Source organism: Thamnophis sirtalis, unplaced genomic scaffold (assembly GCF_051295495.1).
Source record: "Thamnophis sirtalis isolate CommonGarterSnake01/CBP01778 unplaced genomic scaffold, rThaSir2_p1.2 scaffold_1, whole genome shotgun sequence".
NCBI classification, from domain to species: Eukaryota; Metazoa; Chordata; class Lepidosauria; order Squamata; family Natricidae; genus Thamnophis; species Thamnophis sirtalis.
Genome location: NW_028261381.1, coordinates 29,489,690 through 29,513,583, shown reverse-complemented (window position 1 = coordinate 29,513,583; position 23,894 = coordinate 29,489,690). Strand labels below are relative to the sequence as shown.

Genomic DNA, 23,894 nt, shown 5'->3' with positions numbered 1-23,894 from the left:
TTTGAGGAAAAACCTTTCTCAACGGAAACAATCCCTGGTGCCCAAAAGGTTGGGGCCTGCTGCTCTAGATGTTTCTTCTCCCATTTCATCTCCCCCAACTTCTCTGTAAAATGCAGGGAATGCAATCTAAACCAAAGTCTCAGCTGCCCCCTTATTCCAAGCAGCAACCAAGACTTTAGATGGATCATCTAGCACAGGTGGCCCCAAACTTGACAACATAGCTGGCTGGAGAATTCTGGGACTTGAAGTCCACAAGTCTTAAAGTTGCCAAGTTTGAAGACCTCTGATCTAGCAGGCCAGGAGAAACAATCCCAGGCTCTTTCTGAAACTTCTCTAGCTCCATCAGTTGCTGGGGGTGGACCAATATAATGTTCAGATTTCTTGCAGTGGATAGTGGCACCAGAGAGTCTCATAATAATTAGGTCATGATTTGAAAATGACAAGGGGGACACCAACAGCTCTGTTTGTACTTTCTAATGAAAAGCACATTGTGTCACCAAATCTAATTTAAGTACTGATCAAGGGAATGCTAACCATCTTCCTCCTACATTACAATTCAATCAAAATTCCTCCTAGAACTACTCTTGATCTTTGATCAACAACTGCTTCCTCTTGAAATAAACCATAGCTTTAATCTTGATGATAGAAGCAATCTCATCAGGACCAAATTGTATCAATTGCAAATATGCATAACAACTAATTTAATTTTACCTTGTACTGCCTTTCTGACTTCCAGAAATAACTTTAGGATAAGTCAAATATTTTCAGTTACATGATTCTGAGAACTAAACAGACCAACATGTGTCCAGATCATGTCCCATTAGGGATTTTAAGATTCTACTGAAACAGAATATGGGTGAGCTACTTCAGACGTTCCATGCCAAGATGAATGACAGCAGGAATAAAGTCCCACTCATACTCATTCTACTCCAGAAAAGAAGTTACCTTTACTTTTTAAAATGCATGACAAGCTGGGACATTTTTCCTCACTTTGCTGAACCACTGAAAATGCTAGCACACTTAAAGCAATACCACATTCTCTACAATACATTGAGGCTTCTTGCCCATCATGTCCTGGACTGGCCATGGGATATTACAGCCACATGATCAGTCTATGGAACATCAGAGGAAATGGCCTCTGCAAAGACCTTAGAACAGGGGTATCAAATTGGCATCATGCACAGGCCACACCCACCCCAGCTCCACGAATGGGAAAAACATAGCAAAGCATCATGTGACGGCAATGTGACGCAGCGAGTTTGACACCGGTGCCCTAGAACTATTGAGAGCATACCAGTTTCTAAAGTTTGACAAAGCTGAAACCAAGTATAGTTCCATTGCATACATTAAAAAAAAAAACAATTCACATCTGCCCTGGAAAATATATCAGCCTAGTTTAATAAAAAATAAAGCCTGGAAATCTGTCTTCCAAAGGAGTAATGGCTGTAACCTAGCCCGCTCCTCCCTTTTTATAACAGAGCTAATGGTCCTTAGTCCCTTATTTGCTATGCAACCCATTGAGTTGAAGTGTTCCTTTTTCCATTGATCATCCAAGTGCTCTTCAACAAAACATTTTAGAAACTCAAATATTCCATAGCCTTCAATTGCTTTCATTTCCTGTTTCCCTAGAGATAATAGAATACTTCAGAGCTGCCAGATGCTATTGACTTAAGTCACAGTAATCACAGCAAGCTGTTGAGGAGAGACAGACAATATTTTTGTTAGCAGCAAATGATTAAATGTGACTATTCTCTTAATCAAACCACTCAACAACTATGTTTAATAAATAACACAGACCTTAGGATATGGGATTTTAATGGTCTTTGGATATTGCAGCGTATCTTCTGAATAAAACGAATACTCAATAACAGGAACTTCTGTGTCATTAATCTCTGCAAACGCCAAAAACCTGCCATTTGGAGACCACCACAAAGCAGAATGGGTGCCAAACATTTCCTCTGAAAAAGATGCAAATGTGTTCTTTTGAAGCAATAGTTGCTAAGTTGGCTTTTTCCTCTGAAACATTGTTCATAATAACTTGCATGTATAATTTCAGATGAAACTTCAATTACTAAAATTCAGATTACTTGCAATGTTTAGCAACCAAAACAGTAAGTCAACTCTCAGAAATGCTTTTTTTTTTAGAAATACGGTGCTATGGAAATATTCTGTTATAAAAATCTGGCTTTAATAATGATGCAAATTCTAGTATTTTGATTTATCTCAGCTTTCAATATTACGGATAATTGTTTTTTGTTTATACTATAACATTTTCAAATATATCATCTATAATGAACAATAATTAAATGCAAAGAAACTTAAGTTTCTCATTATGTACCCAAACTTAGTATCCTCTGGAAGAAAATATACAAGTACAAATTAAACATTCCCTGAATATTTTATATCTAAAAAGGCACTTTAATAAGTGCAATTACTTGGGCTGTCTTGGAGACGATAATAAAAATATAAATGTTGAAAACTTCCTAATTTCTTTATGAAGAGAAGTATATTTATATAACTTCTTTTTCCGATCATTCATTACTAAAAATTATATTAATATAAAGTAGAGTGAGCAAAACCTGTATGCAAGAAGCTTGTTTAATGAATCAAAAGGAATGGTTGATAATTCATACAGAAACATAATAAAATATATGGACCCACTTTCTAATAGCTTGGAGGATTTTCAATGCACTAGATTGCAGACAGACAAATAGTCAGACAGAAACTTTATTTTGGTCATTTTAATATATTAATATATTAGTAATATATTAATATATTAATTTAGTATAATCTAGTAAAGATTATACTAGATTAATATATTAGTATATTAGTATATAAATTAATCTAATATATTCGAGAATTGGAATATTTATTTATTTGTTTATTAATTTACACATCTTGACTGTAATACTATCATAGTTCTAACATAAGAGAATAGAATAGAATTCTATATTGGCCAAGTGTGATTGGACGCACAAGGAATTTGTCTTCGTGTATACAAGAAATATAAAATGACTACTAAGAATTCCTCCGTTAATTTTTGAACATTACAAATACATTTTATGTATTTTAGGGGTCTTTAGGGGTCAACATTTAGCAAAGAAATATTCAACTATTTTGCAAATATCCTTTGGGTAATCTTTGTGATTTAAAAATCAGTTTTTGGTTCTTTCCCTAGAGACAGACAGTGGAAGAGTTTGGAAAACTCTTTCATTAACCTACAGCTGTTGCTATTAAAATATCACACAAAAATACTTTAATGCAGTTTAGATAGGATATCTAGTGAAATTTTAATTCAGTGGGGATTAAGCAAAGATATGCACTGCCTTTCCTTCTGTTTAACTTCTGTAACAATATTATAAAAAGCTACCTAATTATTAAAAAAAAACAATGGGTACAGCAATAATCTTCCTCTAGTATATGGGTGATGTGCCAATTCTCTCAACAAATACAGTAGGCCTAAGAAGTCAGATTCAAGTTTCTGCCACTTTCTGTGAGGTAGAACACCGAACAGGAAATCATAAAAAAAATGTAGATGAGGAATAAATGGGAATGGGTAATTAATGGAATGCAACACTTTGACACTTCAGGGGTGTCAATCTCACGTCATCATGTGATGTATCGGGACTTCCCCCCACTCGCTATACTGAGCACCTGGCCTTCTTGGTGTTAGTGGTTGGGGATATTTGATCATATCCCTATTTGATCAATATGCTTGGTCACATAAGCTAGAAGTGGAACTGTGCACTGATGATGCAATCTAGTTTGGTAATGAAATGTCTGTAAGAAAACAACCAAGCTCAGAGAGCACCAAGGACCCCACAGTTTAACCTTGAGCTATAAATATTCTTTTCTATTAGTAGAAGAAGAATCAATCCTCATATACTATGATACTCATTTTATGAAAGGTTTTGGCCAATTTATGTTGATTATTTTATAGAAAAATTAGAAAGAAGAATCTTTAGTCAAAAAAATGTCAACAATGTTAAATTTGATCTCTTGGTTATGTATATTGCTTAGGCAGGAGGTTGAACTACATATATGTGACACAAACTATGAATAATATTGTAATAATAAAAATAACACTATATTCCTTGTGAAACATTCAGCTGTAGTGAGGATGTAACCTTAGAGAAAGACAACAAAGTAAAAATGTATCTATAACCACTATCAATAAGATTGGAAGCTGCTTCTTTAATCATCTCCCTTTTCTTCTTCCATTATTTATAGCAATAGCAATAGCAGTAGACTTATATACCGCTTCATAGGCCTTTCAGGCCTCTCTAAGCGTTTTACAGAGAGTCAGCATATTGCCCCCAACAATCTGGGTCCTCATTTTACCCACCTCGGAAGGATGGAAGGCTGAGTCAACCCTGAGCCGGTGAGATTTGAACCGCTGACCTGCTGATCTAGCAGGAGCCTGCAGTGCTGCATTTAACCACTGCGCCACCTTGGCTCCTGAATTTACTATTTTTATTATCTTTATTTCCTTTTTGGATTATACTTCATTAAACATTTCTTTAATAAAAAATGGTATTCAAAGTTCACCTGTGGTTTACCATACATATATTTCTTTTGGTCACCTACTTTGATTGCAATACTTCTGCCTGATTCTGGATTGTGTTTTTGTTATTATCTCGCGGGGTGGGGTGGGGGAACCAAGATGAAGAGTGATTTTCTACTGCCTGGAAGCATATGTACTTTTGAATCTCTACCCATCAATCATATGTGAATGAAAGAGCAAAGAGGAGGTAAAATATGAGACTAAGGCTTGTTTAATATATCCACCTAAGCCAATACACAGTTATTACCAAAATACAGCTATTATCAAGCCAAGACATATTTCACAAGCCATTTGGAAGGGAACTTTCCCAAATAAAGAATACACTATGCTGGATTTGCTGCTTTGAACACTGAGGCAGCCATATTTCTGAAAGGTATCAACACTTTAAGGCTCTTTCTTGGTCTTCTGAGGCCACTTCATCCTTGTCCAGATAACAATTTCATGGGGATTGTTTCTGAAGCGAAGTATCTCCTCAGAAGAATTTAAAGGGGGATTTGAAAGCTAGAAAGGGTTATGTGCCTCAAAGATGGAGTTGCCCCTCCCCACTTTGTTCCAAGCAGTGGATTCAAAAGAAATATTTTATTTCTGTATGTGATAGCAGTTAAGTTGCTTTTAAGGAGTCCCCCCTTTCAATGACAATTACCTTCATACACCCAGTCTGCTAATCCATTTAAAATTTTGTTTTCGGCTCCATTGTCAGTGATTTCAACAGCGCTGGCATTTGGTGTTGTCTTCACATAAAGATTGTTCTGGTAAACATAAGCCTGCCATAAACAAACATTACAGTATTTACCAGCAGAAAATGATTTTATAACCTTTACTTTATATCCAACCAATTACATTTATGGTACTTTCATTTCCTATATTTCTACAAACATCAACTCTAAAGTGGAGGTTCTGTTTTACACTGTAAAGCTAGAAAGCTGTACAGCTTTCTTTACTGTAAATCTAGAAACTGTAAGATTCTTCTCACCCACCTAAATACAGGAAATTGAATTTCTTTTACCCTTGTTATTTTCAGAATAAAGAAAAAATCAGAATGGTTTACAAGAAAGACCTAGAATGTTACATTTTGTCTAATTAATCCTGAGAAAACTTAATATTGCTTTACCCAATTTCCTATACATTAAAATATTGGTTCTCTTTCCATTAATTTGTTGCATTTGCCCCTTAAGTATTATAAAATAACTTTACAGTATGATGTTTAGATATAAGATTCCATATTTCCAAGATCAGGTCTCTTCTCCCCTCTCCTTCTATTACCCATTCAACTAGTAGCTAGTAGATTTTTTTCTGTCAATATGTCATGCCATTGAGAGCTAAACACATGATAACAATTTAGCATGCAACTATCTTATCATTTTTTTAAACCTAGAAAGTTTGTGAATTAAAGTCCAATTCAGATCAAATTCACTCTGATTAAGCTGGAAAATCAGGTTTATGCTTTCACAAATTGTGATTTTAAAAAAATTGTATGTGACAACTTTTAGAATAAGGAACCAAGAGTGAATTAACCCCCCCCCCCCCAAAGTGGCCTCACTTTGAACTGGGCCTATATACATTTACTATAAAGTTTAATATATATGACACTAGTTCTTTGTATATTTAACATTCAATCTGATAAAATGAACTGAAGTCCTTATGTAAATATTCTGGAACATCCCTGTCCCCTCTTACATTTCCAGAAATTTCTGTTGTGTGTATGGTGCAGTTTGGATTATAGAAATGGTGCACAGGAATATCTGAATTGGTGTTACAAGGAATACTTAGTTACATAGGGTTTTACTTAGGAAGTAAAACCCCATGTATTTTACTAACCAGCTTGTGTCCAACTGGCGACCATGATATATACTGGATAGTCGTAGGAAGTGGGTTCTCAGCGATTATGGTTCTATGAAGAAACATAAATAAAATTATCAATATAATGTAAGCCATTGAAACATCATGAAAAGACAATGCAGTTACTTACTTGTTGTTTAGATCATAGATATGGTATGATGCCGTGTATGAGTGCCTCCACACCTGTAAAAATAATATTTGCATATAAAGAAAAACACTTAAAAACATGTGTGGTTCAAAATATATTTTAAAAGTCCTGTTTGCATGAATTTTACCCATATACTTTTTAGTGGTCATAAAATCATGATAAACAAAATTCAACTTTAACTCAGACCTCTTGATACCTTCTAGAAATGAAGACTTCAGATAATAAATATCAGTCCTAGTATATGGCTACAATATAGTATGTAATATTTAGTTATACTGCTAAACTGTAATTTATTATGACATTTAAAAAAACCTTCAAGATTAAGGGTTATCTTTTCCCTTATCACAAACACATTGAGGTCATGTCTACACTACTCTGGCTGAGAAATTCTGAGAGTTAAGTCCATAAGTCTTAAAGTTGCAAAGTTTTGAGACCTTTGTTGTAAAGGGTTAAAACCACTTTTATCAATACAAATATACTAAGTGGAGTATAAAAGCATAATATTGTTGCTACCTTCTCATAATTGTATCGCAGAAGAGCAAATTTTTTGTCAGGTGACAATATTGCCTCAGAACTATTGAAATTGTCCTGTAGATAAAACATAATAAATTAGTAATAAAACATTGTGTGTAAGGAAGGAAATATTCAGTTCAGAACACTTTTGAATTGATGAAGTAGTATTAAAAAAACGTACTAATGTGTCATTTGATAAAATTATAGACGCTTTTCCATCATCAATGTTGTACAGAAAAACATTGTTCTGGTTTGTGTAGACATACTCATGACCTAAAAAGGGAAGAAAAAGAGGAAAACTTTCAGTGCCAATAAACAAAACCTTATCTTCTACCACACAAAGTCAATAAAAAAATCCTGAATTATTTATTAAGTTCATTGTCATAACAGTCTGTTTATCATGTATGAATTCAAACTAGAGAACACTTTATTTTTCAATTGACTATTATGTGGTTGGAGAATAATCTACACAAATGAATTCTGGCACTCCATGTTTATGAAGTAGAGTTTATGAAAAATGAAGTGGGAATGATGGGGCAAAAATGATTTAATTAGTTGGCTAGGACACCTCCCATCTACAGTAAAGGAAGTATTTAGAGATGCTGCCTTAGCTATAACCATGGTAGACTGATTTACTTACCACATTTACACCCTGCCACCAACAAGTTTTAGGAAACTCACATAAAATTAAATATCTAAAACAGTACATTTTAACAATAAGTTAAACCCCGGGAACTAAGCTTATAATAATCACAACTAAAATGTTAAAAGCCACCCTGCCTTGCATCCAGCCCCAGTTGCAAAAGCTTGGTGGAAATGCCAGGTTTTCATTGCTTTCCAGAATGTTAAGCAGATCTCCACAGATCTCAAGGGGGAGAGTGCTTCAAAGAATCATGGGGGGGGGGGACTGTCTCTGGGTTCTTCCTGCTTTCCCAATCACCCAGAGGGAACAGACCCATAACATCCCTTCCAGAGTTAATCAAATAGTGCTGGAGTTGAAACAGTTCTATTTAGAAGACAGAATCATATATAGGTAGTCTGGATCCAAGCAATCCAACGCTTCACTGACCAATATAGTCCTCTGAATTTACTTGTGAACATATTAGTAAGCTGTCAATCCTGAAGTGAACCTGGCTGATGCCATCTTGGAGGCTTCAGAGTTGCCACACATCAGAGGGAGGGGAGAATAGTTAGATGGGGGTCTTGTATCCAAAACAAGAAAGTTTTCCTGTCAGAACCAAGGATGTTCTCACCGGTGGCCTGCCAGAGGAGCAGGGAAGTAACCAAGCAACCAGCCAGCACCTGGATTGGACAGCATGACCAGTGACTTGTGGGAAAAGGGGAAACATTTACTTTTAATTAGGTGAAAGCTGTGGGAAATTTCAGAGTTGGCTTTCATCAGTTGTGTCAATATGATGTATCCAATAAACTGTTCTTTGAGGAACTTGCCTGCCCTGGAATTCTGTTTCCTATGGATGCATTACTTGGAACGCTAACATAAGCAATGTACTGACTACAGTATAGGTGTCCCATTGTCTCAAATGCCAGAAATGACTACAATTTCGGGATAATCTTCAAATGCTGTCCAGTGTATAATAAAAGTATATATCACTGTTGCTAGGAGTTCTCACTGAAAAAATGGATACAATCAAATTTGGATAAAAACTCAGCCCAAGGAGGTTGGCTGCCAATGAGAAGTAAAAACAGCGTTCAATTGGCTCAAATATTTCTCAGATGAATTTTGTATGTAGTTAGTCACATTAGTGATCGGTTAGCTGATCACTGCCATAAAGCTTTAAGAAAGAATGTACAATTTTTTACGATTTGTCCAACATACATTTATAAAAAAAATGAAACCACTCCAGGGCATTCCAAAAGTTTAGGATCATTACCTGACATCCACCGCACATTAAATGATTTATACTGAAATTCATTACTCAGATAATCCTCCAAAGAAAATTTTATGCGGATATCGGCATCTGTTAACAAAGAAAGAAAGAAAAAGTAAGGTTCACCTTGAAGGATGCGATCACTCTATTGTAGCAGAATGGGACAACTGAGCCCAGCCAACTTGCTGCAGTCAACTCACCACGGCCAACTTAACATAGCCAACTTGCTATGGACAACTTACCATGGCCAATTCGCCACAAGACAACTCATCACAGCTAATTCACCATGGGACAACGTACCATGTGACAATTTAACAATTCAATTATTTAAAATAAGTTAAAAATTATTTTAAATTTTGTCATTCACATTTCATTCTGTGCATCCTTTTGCATCTTTTCTTTAATGATTCTATGTCACAAATTCTTTGTTCACTATTGTAACTCTTGTCCCGCAGGAATACTGAATTATCTTTCTTCCATTTGATGTTTCTGAAATAATAAGGCATTTAATTTCTTTTTGCTAAGGAATCTCTTTATGCTGTTTTATCAATCTGAAGGTGGCTTTTCACTCAATTTCCCATGAGAGGCTTTGCTAAAAATTAGCAGCTTCATTGATTGCATGGATCTAATAATAGCTTTTGTTGTACCATGTTATTTATGCATGCATAAAATAAAAATTGCAGTATTGCATTCTGACTTTCTTTTATATTATTAATTCTCATCTTATAGTAATTTTTAAAAAAAATAAAATCCAATTCTATTAAGTGGACAAGAAAGAATATACAAACAGGTATTGCAGAAAAAAGTGTGAGGAAGCCAGCTGTAGACATGAGCTCTGAGAAATAAAGTTGCCTATAAATTCAAAGCATTATGTATAGATAACAAAGTCCATGGCTTATTGGCATAATTAATTGTAACCCTATCTATATTTTCTATGAAAAAGGATCTAAAGGTAGTCCTTAGCTTAGGACCACAATTGGGGCTAGAATTTCAGTCACTAAGTGATGCTAAGCTGTTAAGCAAGTTGAACCTGATTTTATAACTATTTTTACCATGGCCATAAGTGATTAACCATGGTCATTAAGTGAATCTGGATTCACCAATTGGCTTTGCTTGTCAGAAGCCAGATGAAAGGTCAGAAATCATGATCACATGACTGTACAATGTTGCAACTATTGTAAATGGAATAACCAAATTGCAATAGGCCCAGGATACCTGCGAGACCACCTACTGCCACCAGTAGCATCCCACCGTCCAGTGCGATCCCACAGAGTTGGCCTCCTCAGGGTGCTGTCAGCCAGCAGTGGCTAGCGACCCCCAGGGGGAGACCCTTCTCTGTGGGAGTGCCTTCCCTCTGGAATGAGCTGCCCACGGAGCTTCGCATAATCCCTGACCTCTGGTCCTTCCGACGCGCCCTAAAAAGTTGGCTTTTCCAGCAAGCCAGCCTGACCTGAATAGAATAAAATATAGGATTAATTTGGTTGTTAATTTTAATTTAATTTTTTATTGTAAATATCAATTGGGGTTCTTTTGGATACTTTATTTAATATCCCTTTTAATTTTTGTAATATGTGTTTTCTTTTATGTTGTGCGCCGCCCTGAGTCCTTGGGAGAAGGACAGCATATAAATCCAATAAATCTAAACCTAAACCTAAACCAATAAGACAACGGCAGAAGTAATACAATATGTTATAACTTCAAGGATGGGTCATAAGTCTTTTTTTAGATCACTGTAATTTTGAACTGTCATTAAACAAACAGTCATATGTCAAGGGCTACCTGTAATGCTGGGAAAGGTGGAAGAAAACAGAAGAGGCATGAGACTGAACTCTCTGTCCTTGACATATTCCAATCAATTACCATCCAGCTCAGGTGATTCTGTCACTAGCAGACTATCAGTAGCATGTACCATCACCCGAATCTTCACTTTTTTTTGCTTGTAATCAGAAGTCATTCTGATCACAAATGCATTGGAAAACCCCAGGAGTCATCAGTCATTGAAAAATAGGCATAATAAAAGTCCAAAGGTCAACTTTAGTATCTCAATAAAAGTCTAATAAACTATTATCAGCTGTCAAAGTTTCTAGCTTTTCAGATAAGATATTTTATTAGACTTTTATTGAGACACTAGATATATAGTAAACAAGATAAGATCGATATTCTCCAAAAGGCCTTACTAGATGATATCAGCGAAGGTAAACGTTTCCCTTATCCAGTCATGTCTGACTCTAGGGAGTGGTACTCATCTTAATTTCTTAGCTGAGGGTATTGTCTGAAGAAGTTTCTGTGGGCATGTGGCCAGCATGAAATCTGCCGCAGGGCAGAACTTGTGGTGAAACATGAACACCTTCCCAGCAAAGTGGTACCTATTTATCTAGTAGCATTTTCATGCTTTCAACTTGCTAGGTGGGCAGAAGCTGGGTCAAAACCTTTCCCATTATGTGGCCCTTAGATCTTGAACCCTGGCTGCCAGTTTTCCAGCTGACAAGCTCAGCTTTTTAACTGCTGAGCAATTGCATTCCCCACCCCCAGCTAATGTACAATTATTACAAATAATTAACAATTATTTGTAAAAAGTAATTTCACATTTTCACAGAATTTTTTTTAAAAAGGACTATCCAACTGAAAATAAAAAGAGTAGCTCTGGTTTTAATTATGCATGACTTCAAAAAGGATATGCAACAGACCAATTAAAAAAAGGAAACAAATTCGGAGTTTTGATTTTAACTACTATGGGAAATTATCTGAATTCTCTAGATTCACTATGTACAGATGGGGTAAAGGAGGCATAATAGGCTTTAGTAAACAACAGCCTCCGAGTTCTCCTCCGAGTTCCATCTGCCAGTCAGTGTCGACTGGCAACTACGCGGAGGAGAGCCTTTTCAGTAGTAGCTCCGACCCTTTGGAACGAGCTCCCCGTGGAGATTCGTACCCTCACCACCATCCAGACCTTTCGCACAGCCCTCAAGATCTGGCTATCCCGTCAGGCCTGGGGATAAAGATCGTAATCCGTCCCCACCCGAATGATGAATGAATGTTGTGTTCTATTTTAATTAATGTATTGTTTATGTCTTATTGTTTTGTATTCCCCTCCCTATAAATTGTAAGCCGCCCTGAGTCCCCTCAGGGAAAAGGGCGGCCTATAAATAATAAACCTAAACCTAAACCTAAACCTAAACAGCTCTTTATTGCAAGTCAAGTAAACATCCGGCTTGGGAATGGTCGGGCAGCATCTCCTTTTAAAGGGATCTGTCAGACCTCTTAGCCAATGAGATTCATCCTCTGTTCCCGTCAAACAGAGGACCTTGATGGAAACCTCTTGCACTCTGTCAGCGGGGGGGGGGGGGGGAGGAGGAGGAATATCTAACAGAATCACATCTCTCTCATGAAATGGTCAGAGAGAAGTAACAGTGCGTAATATGCTATGCTAGTTTGTAACACTAGTACACTGAATGGTATGTTATTGTACTGAATGAGGCTATCTACAATATATAGGGAGATAATATATAGGAAATGTGCCCAGATGGGTTTCAGGTGCTCCACCAACCACGACACCAGAAAGGGGTGGGGGAGTAGCAGTTATTGGTCAAAGGTTGTTAGTTCCTCGCAGGATCCCTGCCCCAGAGATTGTGGGGTGTGAATCTCTCCTCTTGAAGTTGGACCTAAGGGTTCAATTGGGCTTGCTGTTGACATACCTGTCTCCCAGCTGTGTCATGACAGCCCTGCCTGTGCTACAAGAGGCAGTAGCCGGGTTGGCGGTGGAGTTCCCCAGATTTATGGTATTGGGGGACTTTAATCTGCTGTTTCTTGGTGAACGCTCAGATGGGACACAGGAGTTCATGGCTTCCATGACAACCATGGACCTGACCCAGGTAGTTCAGGGTCCGACTCATAGGGCGGGACACACGCTTGACCTTGTATTTCTCTCGGGGCAGTGAAGATGTGATCTTGATTTAAGGGGAATAGAGACCTTGCCCTTGTCATGGTCAGATCACTCCTTTCTGAGGCTTGACTTCAGGACACTACCCCCCCCACACACACTGCAGGGAGGCGAAAGCGATTAAGTGGTTCCGCCCCAGGCACCTGATGGACCCTGAGGGGTTTCAGAGGCAGCTTGGAGAGATACCTAACACCCTTGTCCACAATCCGGCCGAGTCTTTGGTCGCTGCCTGGAATAGTGCCGCGGCTGGAGCATTGGATCGGATTGCGCCTTTGAGGCCTCTCTGCGGCAGCGGCTCCAGGAGGTCACCTTGGTTTACCGAGGAACTCCGGGAGATGAAGCGCCAAAAGAGATGCCTAGAGCGACGTTGGAGGGCTAGTAACTCTGAGTCTGATCGATCACTACTAAAAGCCTTTATTAGGACTTATCTAGTGGCGTACGGGCAGCAAAATGTGTGCATTTTTCCGCTCTTATTGCGTCCATGGAATCTCGCCCAGCCGCCCTGTTTAGGGTGACCCGCTCCCTCCTGAAAGGTGAGGAGATGGGGGAACCTTGCAGGGAAGAGCTGAGGAGTTTGTCCAGTTTCTGTCGAATAAAATCACTCAGATTGGACAGACCTGGACTCCGTTTGGGCAATGCCAGTCGAGATGCTGAGGGCTAGTCCTAATCAGGTTTTTTGGGATGAGTTTGAATTTGTCACCCCAGAGGACGTGAACAAGGCCATGGGAGCGATGAGTGCCTCCACCTGTTTATTAGACCCATGCCCCTCCTGGCTGGTTTCGATCAGCAGAGAGGCGACACGAGGCTGGCTCCAGACGATTATCAACGCATCTTTGCAGGAGGGGTTTTTCCTGCAACCATTAAAGGAAGCTGTGGTGAGACCCCTCCTCAAGAAGCCTTCCCTGGACCAAGCTGTTTTGAAAAACTATTGTCCCGCCTCCAACCTTCCTTTTTTTGGGAAGGTTGTTGAGAAGGTGGTGGCACTTCAACTCCGACAGACCTTGAAAGAAACGGATTATCTAGACTCCTGTCAGTCTGGTTTCAGGCCCAGATATAGCACGGAAACTGCTTTGGTCACCCTGACCGATGATCTCTGGCGGGCTAGGGATAGAGGACATTCCTCTATCCTGGTGCTTCTTGACCTCTCAGTGGCTTTCAATACTATCGACCATGGTATCCTTCTGCGACGCCTGGGGGAGGTGGGAGTGAGAGGCACCGTATTACGGTGGTTCTCCTCTTACCTCTCTGACAGGTTGCAGTTGGTGTTGGTCGGGGGGCAGAGGTCGACCCCTAGGCCCCTCGAGTGTGGTGTGCCACAGGGTTCGGTCCTATTCCCCCTCCTATTTAACATCTACATGAAGCCGCTGGGTGAGATCATGCAACAGCACGGGGTAAAGTATCATCAATATGCTGATGATGCTCAATTATATCTTTCTGCCCCTTGCCAGCTCAGTGAAGCAATGGACATGATGTGCCGATGTCTGGAGGCTGTTAGGGTCTGGATGGGGGCAAACAAACTTGTGCTCAATCCCGATAAGACTGAGTGGCTTTGGATGTTGCCTCCGAAGGACTGTTTGGACAGTCCATCCTTAACCCTGGGGGGAGAAAATTTACGCCCCTCAGAGAGGGCTCGCAATTTGGGAGTCCTCCTGGATTCACAGCTGAAATTGGAACATCATCCAATTGGCTGTGACCAGGGGGGCTTTTGCCCAAGTTCGCCTGGTGCACCAATTGCAGCCCTATTTGGATCGGGATGTGCTTCTAACCGTCACTCATGCCCTTGTCATCTCGAGGCTGTATTATTGTAATGCGCTCTACATGGGACTACCCTTGAAAAGCGTTCGGAGACTGCAGTTAGTTCAGAATGCAACCGCGCGAGTGATAGTGGGTGTACCGAGGTACATCCACGTTACATCTATCCTCCGTGAGCTGCACTGGCTGCCTATTGGTCTCCGGACTCAATTCAAGGTGTTGGTTATCACCTTTAAAGCCCTACATGGCTTAGGGCAGGATACCTTCGAGACCGCCTGCTGACACATACCTCCCAGCGACCAGTAAGATCCCATAGATTGGGCCTCCTTTGGGTGCTGTCGGCCATACAATGTCGGCTGGCGGGCCCTTGGAGGAGAGCCTTCTCGGTGGCTGCTCCGACTCTTTGGAACCAGCTCCCCCCGGAAATCCAGACCATACCCACTCTGATGGCCTTCAGGAAAGCCGTAAAAACTTGGCTGTTCTGGCAGGCCTGGGGCTGTTGACCTCACTATTGAGGTCCGGCCTCAACTAGAATGAAGTTATGATGGATGATTGTTGTTTTAAATTGTATTGTTTTTATGTTTTTTATATTCTGTTTGTAAGCCGCCCAGAGTCCTTTGGGATTGGGTGACATATAAAAGTTTTAAATAAATAAATAAATAAATAAATTCCATTTAAAGTGCAAAAAAAGGAGAGATTTTACTATAGGGAGAAACAGGCTTACTAGGAATAATAGGGAAGGAGAAAAGGTGTTATTACTCTGTAGTAGCCAAAAATCAAAAGAAGTCTGGTTTCTGACTAACACACTTAAGGAGGAAGGAATATTAGTTAGGTTTGTTGCCTTGAGTTATTTATGAAAATTATAAAGGCAGGATAAAAAATGAACAGAAATTTTAATTTCTATTTAAGAAATAAATAGAAGGCCAGAAACCAGGACACTGGGAGTTCCAGTCCATTCTTATTCATGAAGGCTGGCTGAGTGTTTTAGGCCAGTCCCACTCCCTCAACCTAACTCACCTCACATCAACAACCTTGTTGTTGATGTGAGGAACGAGTGTTAGGTATGTTCATTCTCTTGAGTTACTTATAAAAATAATGAAAGTGGGGTTAAAAAATTCTAGAAAAAAAGATGCAGTTTCCCACAAAAGCTTATGCCTTTTAATAAATTGCTGTCAGATTCCTCCTGATTTTAGGAACATAGTATGAGTAACCAACAGCCAGAAATTTATATTCTGTGAACATTAATTCAATCTAATAGAGATAAAGGGTGCAGTTATAATCTCCAACTTAAAATATTAAAGTCCTTTCTGATAACAGAGCTAAGTGTTCAGGGCAGCTTTTGTTACTGGTAGATCATTGATTACCAACCACAGAATGCTGTAGTTATACAGCATTCATACAGACAAACATTAAAAACATATTAAAACTTATTTTAAAATACAGACAAAACCCTTGTTACAACAATCTTACAGAATTTTCTCCAGATTGGACTTAAAATTAATTATTTTCTACATATTTTGTCCCAAAGTGCTTTGAAAATTAATTAAAATAATTTGTTTTCTTATTTATTTGCTTAATATTTAAATTAATTTCAAAAGTTAAATAAATAAGTAAAGGCTTACTCTATCAATAGAGGAAAAAAAGATAAATAATAATTACATAGTGGAACAAACCAGAGGTGGGTTTCTGCTGGTTCAGGCCAGATCGGGCAAACTGGTAGTGGTGGTGGTGGGAGGCTCCACCCACTCACCTGGACACTTCTGTGCATGTGCAGAAGTGTCGCGTACACGCGCGACTGAACCGGTAGTAAAAAAAATGGAAAACCACCACTAGCAATAGCAGTAGACTTATATACCGCTTCATAGGCCTTTCAGGCCTCTCTAAGCGGTTTACAGAGAGTCAGCATATTGCCCCCAACAATCTGGGTCCTCATTTTACCCACCTCGGAAGGATGGAAGGCTGAGTCAACCCTGAGCCGGTGAGATTTGAACCGCTGACCTGCTGATCTAGCAGTAGCCTGCAGTGCTGCATTTAACCACTGCGCCACCTTGGCTCTTGACTAGAACAAACACTAAATATATTACAATGATTAAAATAAATGTATTAGAATTTTAACCTGCCTTTAAAAATATATTCTGGCCAACTCAATGTGGTGAACATACCTATGGTATTCCCACCTCTTATTTTTCTCTACACAACCACCTTGTGAGGTGGGTTGTGCTGAGAGAGCAACTGATCCAAAGTTACTCAGATAGCTTTCATGGCTAATGCAGGACTACAACTCACACTTTCCAGATTGCAAGGACAGCACCTTAACCACTATACCAAATGTAGTGTGGTTCTTTGGTCATTCTCTAAATGTGACCAAAAAAAAAATCCATATAATACTCACAGAGTGTGGTGTAGTATTCTAGACAATACATCAAATATCACAACATTTTTTTCATCTGTAGAATACAAAGACTTTTCAAAGATAAATAACAAACTTGTACCTTAGCTCTATTCCTTGAATTAGGATATTGAGTTTCTTCCAGATACATAAAATTATCCTCTTTGAAATGGAGTTTCTTTCCAACTCTTCAAGTGTGCAACTCTTTGCTGTGTTGCACACTTGACAGACTTAAAAATCTTGATAACAAATTTTATCTTTTAGAAATGCAGTTTGCTGCATACTTAAAGTTGCAGCCAATATATAAGATTATAGAATTATATTAAAAAAATAAGTTCACTAAATTTCCTGCAATTTCCTAAAAATATCTGCATTTACTATTTTTCTTTAAAAGACTACAATTTAACATATTTCTATTTTTGAATATAACCTTTTCATTAACACAATTTGCTTTGTCTTTAAAGGAATGATTTCTGGAATTTAGTTAGTGATATACTGGATTCCTTTCTTTTTAATAAGGCACTCTGAATTTTCCAGAAAGAATGTAATTTAAACTTGATGCCCACATGAACAAACTATCATTAAAAGCTATGGTGGCACAGTGTTTAGAATGCAGTACTGTAGGCTACTTCTACTGACTGCCAGCTGACTGCAGTTTGGCAGTTTGATTCTCACTGGCTCAAGGTTAACTCAGCCTTCCATCCTTCCGAGGTTGGTAAAATGAAGACCCAGATTGTTAAGGGTTAGAGTGTTGACTCTATAAACAGCTTAAAGAGGGCTGTAAAGCACTGTGGAATGGTATATAAGTCTAAGTGTGAAGTGTGTGAAGTGTAAGAGAATGACAACATTCCTGAAATCACAGAATTCTGAAACCATTAACTGGACATGCATCAGTAAACTGTATATTTAGATCATGCCCACAGCATAATTTTGAGTGTTATTTTACTTTACACTTTATGTAGGAATATTCATCCACTATAAGAAGAATTAAGTCATTGTTCAAACATTAAAATAAGGCAGTGTAACTGTTCCTGGTGAAAAGGTTATTTTTCTATATAGAGAAAACTTCCTCTTTTTTCTATAGGGCAAGTTTTTGTTACAGTTTCATATATAAAACACAAAAAAGAAGGCTCCATTCTCTAAGAAGAAGCTGTTTCACTGACAACAGTTGTAATTGTTTCACTGATTCCTTTGCAGATCCACACATTCTCATGAAGGATAAATTCTAAAACTCACAAAGATAATAAATTCTAAAACACACAGGAACTGTGAGTGTTCATTGACCCCAAATTCATTCAGGATTTCATGTTTAATAGGTGTAATGTTATACAAATTCTACTAAATAGCTACTGAACTGATTTAAGCTAAAGCATACAGTAATGAATAACCAATTTCATGTGATATAACAAAAATGAGACCAAATTTATGCTACAAGTGGATTCATTTTTAACATAATTTATTCAACTGAATCCCACCTTTATTATTTTTACAAATAACTAAAGTCAGTAAAAATATTTAATACCTTTCTCCTATTTTCCCCAACAATAAACCTTGAAGTGAGTTAACCCATTAGACCAATCTGGCTTTTCAAATCCTATATGCTCAGAGCAAAATTTCTGAACAACTGAGCAGAGGTGTCAAACCAAATTCATTGAGGGCCGCATCAGGGTTGCATTTAACCTTGGGGGCTGGGGCATGGCCAGCTCAATGTCACTCATGTTGGGAGCACCTGTGGTGGCCCGAGTGCTCTGCCAGCAAAAATGGGCTCCCGAGCTCTGTTTTCACCTGCGACGGACTCCTGCAACTCTCTGCCAGTAAAAACAGAGCTTGGGAGGGCCAAAAACTCCATTTTTGCTGGCAGAAGCACCATGGGACAGTCCTTCATTGTTTCCAAGGTGGCCCCACGGGCGAGATCTAAGCATCCTGTGGCCAGATCAGGCCCCCGGACCTGGAGTTTGATACCCCTGATATAGAGCATCTTAAAGTATAACTATATTAAATGTAATGTAATTATCCAAAAGTCAACTTGGGGTAGTGGTTAAGGCTAGAACCCAAGAGACTGAGAGTTATAGTTCTGCCTCAGACACAAAAGACAGTTGGGTGACTTTGGCTATTCACTTTCTCTCAGCCCTAGGAAGAAGCAGACAATGACAAACCACTACCGAAAAACCCTGCCAAAAAAACTTCAGAGACTAGTTGAGGTAGTTTGCTAGGAGCCAATGTGGGACTCCTGGAGAAGGAAATGGAAGACTGAAATGAAGGTGACAAATGTGGCAAAGAAAAAACAGCCAGTGAATAGATCAATTTTTTGAATCTTTCTAGACAAAGAGAGGATGTGAGATTGCCCACAAGTGCTCCAGACAATTGTTCATCACCAGGAGACTGTAAAAGAGTGGCTTCCAGCAGACATAGTATTTCTGAGAGTTGAAGGAATAACTATCTTGTTCAGTGCCTTTAAAAACATGCTAAATTCTTTTCTAATCTACTCGTTTTTCTAATAACTGTTGGAAATTTTGTATAAGCTATTTTTCAGCTATTAGAGATCTTTGAATAGAGAAATCTGAAAACACTAGTGAGTCTGCCTTCAATCCTTAACAAAAAAAAATTAACTGCAAGCTTCATAAATCATTTTTCTATTTAAAAAAAATGCAGCAAAAAGCAAATTAAAATTTGGATTTTAGAAAGTTATAAATGGATTAAATTGGAATAAAATTTGGGAAATAATCATAAATTTTTCCGTGGGAAAGTGAACTTGATATGAATTTTTTCTAAGATATAATGGAGATAAGCAATTTTAAAAATTGGATGCTAGAGGGGACTAAAGATTTTAATTAAATGCAGTTTTAAGGCCCTCCTGAAAGGCCAGAAGGGTGGAAGTATATCTCACCTCTGATAAAGGTGTTCCAAAGGATGGGGGCCACAGCAGAAAAGGCTGTTCTCCTGGATCTCTCCAACTGAAATTCTTTATGATATATTTATATTTATATTTTTATATTTATAATTTATATTTACTTTCTTTACTTTCTACCTTCTTCTATGTCTTTTTTCCTTTGCATTTTTATTCTCTTTCTCTTTCTGTCTTTCAATTTAAATTATTTTTACTATTGCAAGTATAATCTTTAATAATTTTTTTGAAAAAACTGACTCATGGACCCAAAGAGTTTGTTTAAATCTAAACTATTAATATAAGCACAGCTGCTTAGATTTTATATGCCTTTTATTGAAAAAAGCTTTTCATAAAAATGATTAATTAAATTGTGGTACTATGCCTTCAATGTCCAGAATAATTTTGTATTGAAAAAGCAAATCCAATGAGAATTTAATTTTAATTGGAATCTATTCTTGGACTGCAATCTTATTCAACGAGTTTACGATGAGATATTTGAGGTTTATAGCTCATATTTTAATGCATAATTTATAATACTGTATTGGTAAAATGAATTATCTAATATTTATTGTTTTCTTTCAATGATTAATATAGTGTTAACCAAGAATTTTTAGATTAAACTTTGCACCTGACTTTATGGTTATAAAAACAATTTAATCCAACTATAATGTTTAGCAGGTATAAATGAATTTTGACCAGAAAATGGATATGAAATATCTCATAATAGTGTTCGTTTCTTATTATGTTCAGAATGTCTTAATTTTATGTGTCAGATTTGTTCCTCATCCACCTGCATTTCTCTGTTCATACCTGATTTTCTTATTTCTACAACCTATTTCTTATATTATTTAAAAATATATAGCAAAAAATTATATAAATAATTTTAAAGGAGTAGCATTACATACAATGATTTATTGAAACAGCTGCCCTTTTCAGATTTACACAGAAACTAAAAAAAGTAGGCTGCTTAAATAAGTAGCAGGGAAATGCTGAATTATTTGAATGATTTCAGGAAAAAATATTTTATTTTCAAAGTTTGTACAACCCTGTTTTATATAACGTCATATATTATTATTTTTTGTTCTGTTTTAGGTAAAGAGGCTCTGGCAGAAGGCTTTAGAAAATGAGTTTCAAAAATTGCTTACAATACTAAAATAGGAAGTAATGATTAAACTTACCTTCTCTTGTCAGCAAAACTACTGGAACAACTATGGCTGTAATGATAACTCCAAGTGCAAGAAGCCCTAATAAGCACTTCACTATTGTCTGGAAAGAAAGAATTGAACAAGGTAAATGTATGTTAGAAACTTGGAAATATCTTCTTGATGAAGCCAAGGGCTTATTTACTACAACATCCTATTTCCAACAATGATTCTTCAAAGAATTGGATTAGCAGAAATATTGATATGAGGAATGCTGCTATAGTGGTGATCTAGAAAAGCATACCTACTATGTTAGCATGGATAGCAACCACTGATAACTTTTATCTTCCTTGAGTTTAAGTAATTCCCTTCAAAAGCTATCCACATTTACCATAAATTCTGTAATTTAATTGTGTGCTTGTAGGAATGTTGTCCTTTAAACCAAGGGTCTCCAACCATGGCAACTTTAAGACTTCTGGACTTCAACTCCCAAAGCTCCTCAGCCAGACCCCTACTTTTAAACTACCCCAAATCTCTCTCCATTTATTTTTACTGGAAAACCCAGGATTGTAACATTATGAAAGTTAGCAAAATCTTCCATATTATTAAAATGAGGTAAATGTGCGAGACATAGAGAGGCCTGAGGGAAAATTTGTATATATTTTCTCCCAAGGCCTTCCTCATCACAAATGAAAAAAGAAAATAAATTATGAAACATTTTCAAATGTTTTTTTTTATTTTATTCTGTGGAGGTCTTTTTGAAGATGCGCTATTTCTGGGTTTAACTAACTTAACATGTGAAAGAGTAGAACAGCCTGCATCAAGACAAGACAGTTCTAAGAAGTCTACTGTAATATTAAAAATAAAGGATCAGAAAAACGAGAAACTGTTGGAAAGTCTACCACCTCATGTTCAGAAAAAGAAAGCTGGTTAGAAAATATTTCATGTGGCAAAATGAGGGTTTTTTGGTCTGTATCAAAATACTTTTGATATATGTCCAGAATACACAATTCTCTTTTTCTGCAACATTGGTGGTTTCCTGTGTTTTCAGTACTCTGAACCTGCTTCCTTTTCCTACAGAGGCGTAAAAGAGATAGAGTACTAGATTTCTTACAATATACCACTTTGTAATGCCAGTTGTAACAGATATTAAAAACTTTTAAAACTATATTCAAAAAATAAATTTACATTTATTGGGTGACTAAACCATATTTTTCAATTTTATACTGTACATCAAACATACTTTTATAAACAAACCAGACCATCTGTTATGCATTTCATAGGTAACCAAATTACTGTATATTTATAAGGTAAAGGTTCCCCTCACACATATGTGCTAGTCATTCCTGACTCTAGGGGGCGGTTCCCATCTCTGTTTCAAAGACGAAGAGCCAGCGCTGTCCGAAGATGTCTCTGTGGTCATGTGGCCTGCATAATTAAATGTCGAAGGCACACTTCCCACTAAAGTGGTCCCTATTTTTCTATTTGCATTTTTACGTGTTTTCGAACTGCTAGGTTGGCAGAAGCTGGGACAAGTAATGGGAGCTCACTCTGTTATGTGGCGCTAGGGATTCAAACCGCCAAACTGCTGACCTTTCTGATTGACAAGTTCAGCATCTTAGCCACTGAGCCACTGTGTCCCTATATTCACAAAGAGTACTAAAACTAAATTCAATTTTCCCTCCAAAATTTCACTCCCCCCAGAAAACAAAACAACACTTTTCCTGATAAGTTTCAAAAATTCTGGGAATTTCATTTATCTAATTCACAACCATGACATTACAAAGTAGTAACCCTCATCTGCACATGATACAGGTTTCTTGTCTCTCAGTTGAGTGGTTTATTTTAATGTTATGTTAAAATATTATTTGAATTCACAGTACTAATTAGGTTTTATGCATTTGAAAAGCATCTGTGAATAAAAATTGCCTTCAATCATCCTACCAATCATTTTTGATAAAATTAGCCTTGAAGCCAGAATATTCAAAGAATAGATTGGGGGGGGGGAGCTTGTTTTTCCATGGAGAATAAAGATAAACACAGCTAGACTATCAACAGGCCTTGCCATGTTTTAAAAAATCACCCTCACCAATCATCAGGATTGTTCTCCTGTTATATTTATTGTTATTTTTATTACTTCCTTTGAATCAGGTTCTTGTCCAGTGTATATGGACAAGTCCTTATTGTTTTGGGGCAAGATTTTCAAACAGTGGTTTATCACTGCCTTCTTCAGTGGACTAAGATAAATCACTGGTCAATGGTCATCCAGCTGGCTTCAGATTTAGAACTTTTAGTTCCTTAGAATTCTTTCCTTAACTACTGCCCCAAATTGACTATATTTATTATCAACCTTTTTTAGCGATTTGATTTTCCCTCTCCTTTGATTACTCATTTAATACAAACAAACTGCCATGTAGCACTCTTATCAAGATATAAACAGTGGGATTATAATATGAAGTTTATTTTTCTAAGGGTGGTAGAATCTCAAGAGTTAGACAGTTATTCAAGCAACTCGTCCACAAGTATTACATTGTTTAGTTTAGTTTTAGTTTTAGTTTTATTAAAACTAAACATTGGATTTTACATACAATCCTTTTAACCTGGTAACTCCCATTTGATAGTGCAGATCCTTGCCTGGACCTGTGTGTTGATTTCATAAGGTTTAGCTGCCCATTTCTCTACTATGAGAACATCTATGCTGCAATCATGCAGGTTTCATCTTCACATCAGAGGTATGCAAATCAATCAACCCTCTTTTTTTGTACTATGGTCTAGTCTCTTGTTTAAAAAAAGAAATATACTTTTGAATGCTGTGAACAAACAACACAGGG

The 23,894-nt window shown here is 37.4% G+C and overlaps 1 protein-coding gene across 1 annotated transcript in view; it reads right to left on the bottom strand.

Annotated features, from left to right (window-relative positions):
• Positions 1 to 23,894, bottom strand: part of DPP4 (dipeptidyl peptidase 4) — a 73,474-nt gene that overhangs the window by 48,730 nt on the left and 850 nt on the right. Inside the window, exons 2-9 of the mRNA XM_087709758.1 lie at positions 21,100 to 21,187; positions 8,957 to 9,043; positions 7,246 to 7,337; positions 7,065 to 7,139; positions 6,534 to 6,586; positions 6,383 to 6,455; positions 5,208 to 5,328; positions 1,798 to 1,958 (exon numbers count right to left, since the gene is read on the bottom strand). Coding sequence (XP_087565884.1) covers positions 1,798 to 1,958; positions 5,208 to 5,328; positions 6,383 to 6,455; positions 6,534 to 6,586; positions 7,065 to 7,139; positions 7,246 to 7,337; positions 8,957 to 9,043; positions 21,100 to 21,187 — 750 coding nt within the window. The remainder of the gene's footprint in view (positions 1 to 1,797; positions 1,959 to 5,207; positions 5,329 to 6,382; positions 6,456 to 6,533; positions 6,587 to 7,064; positions 7,140 to 7,245; positions 7,338 to 8,956; positions 9,044 to 21,099; positions 21,188 to 23,894) is intronic.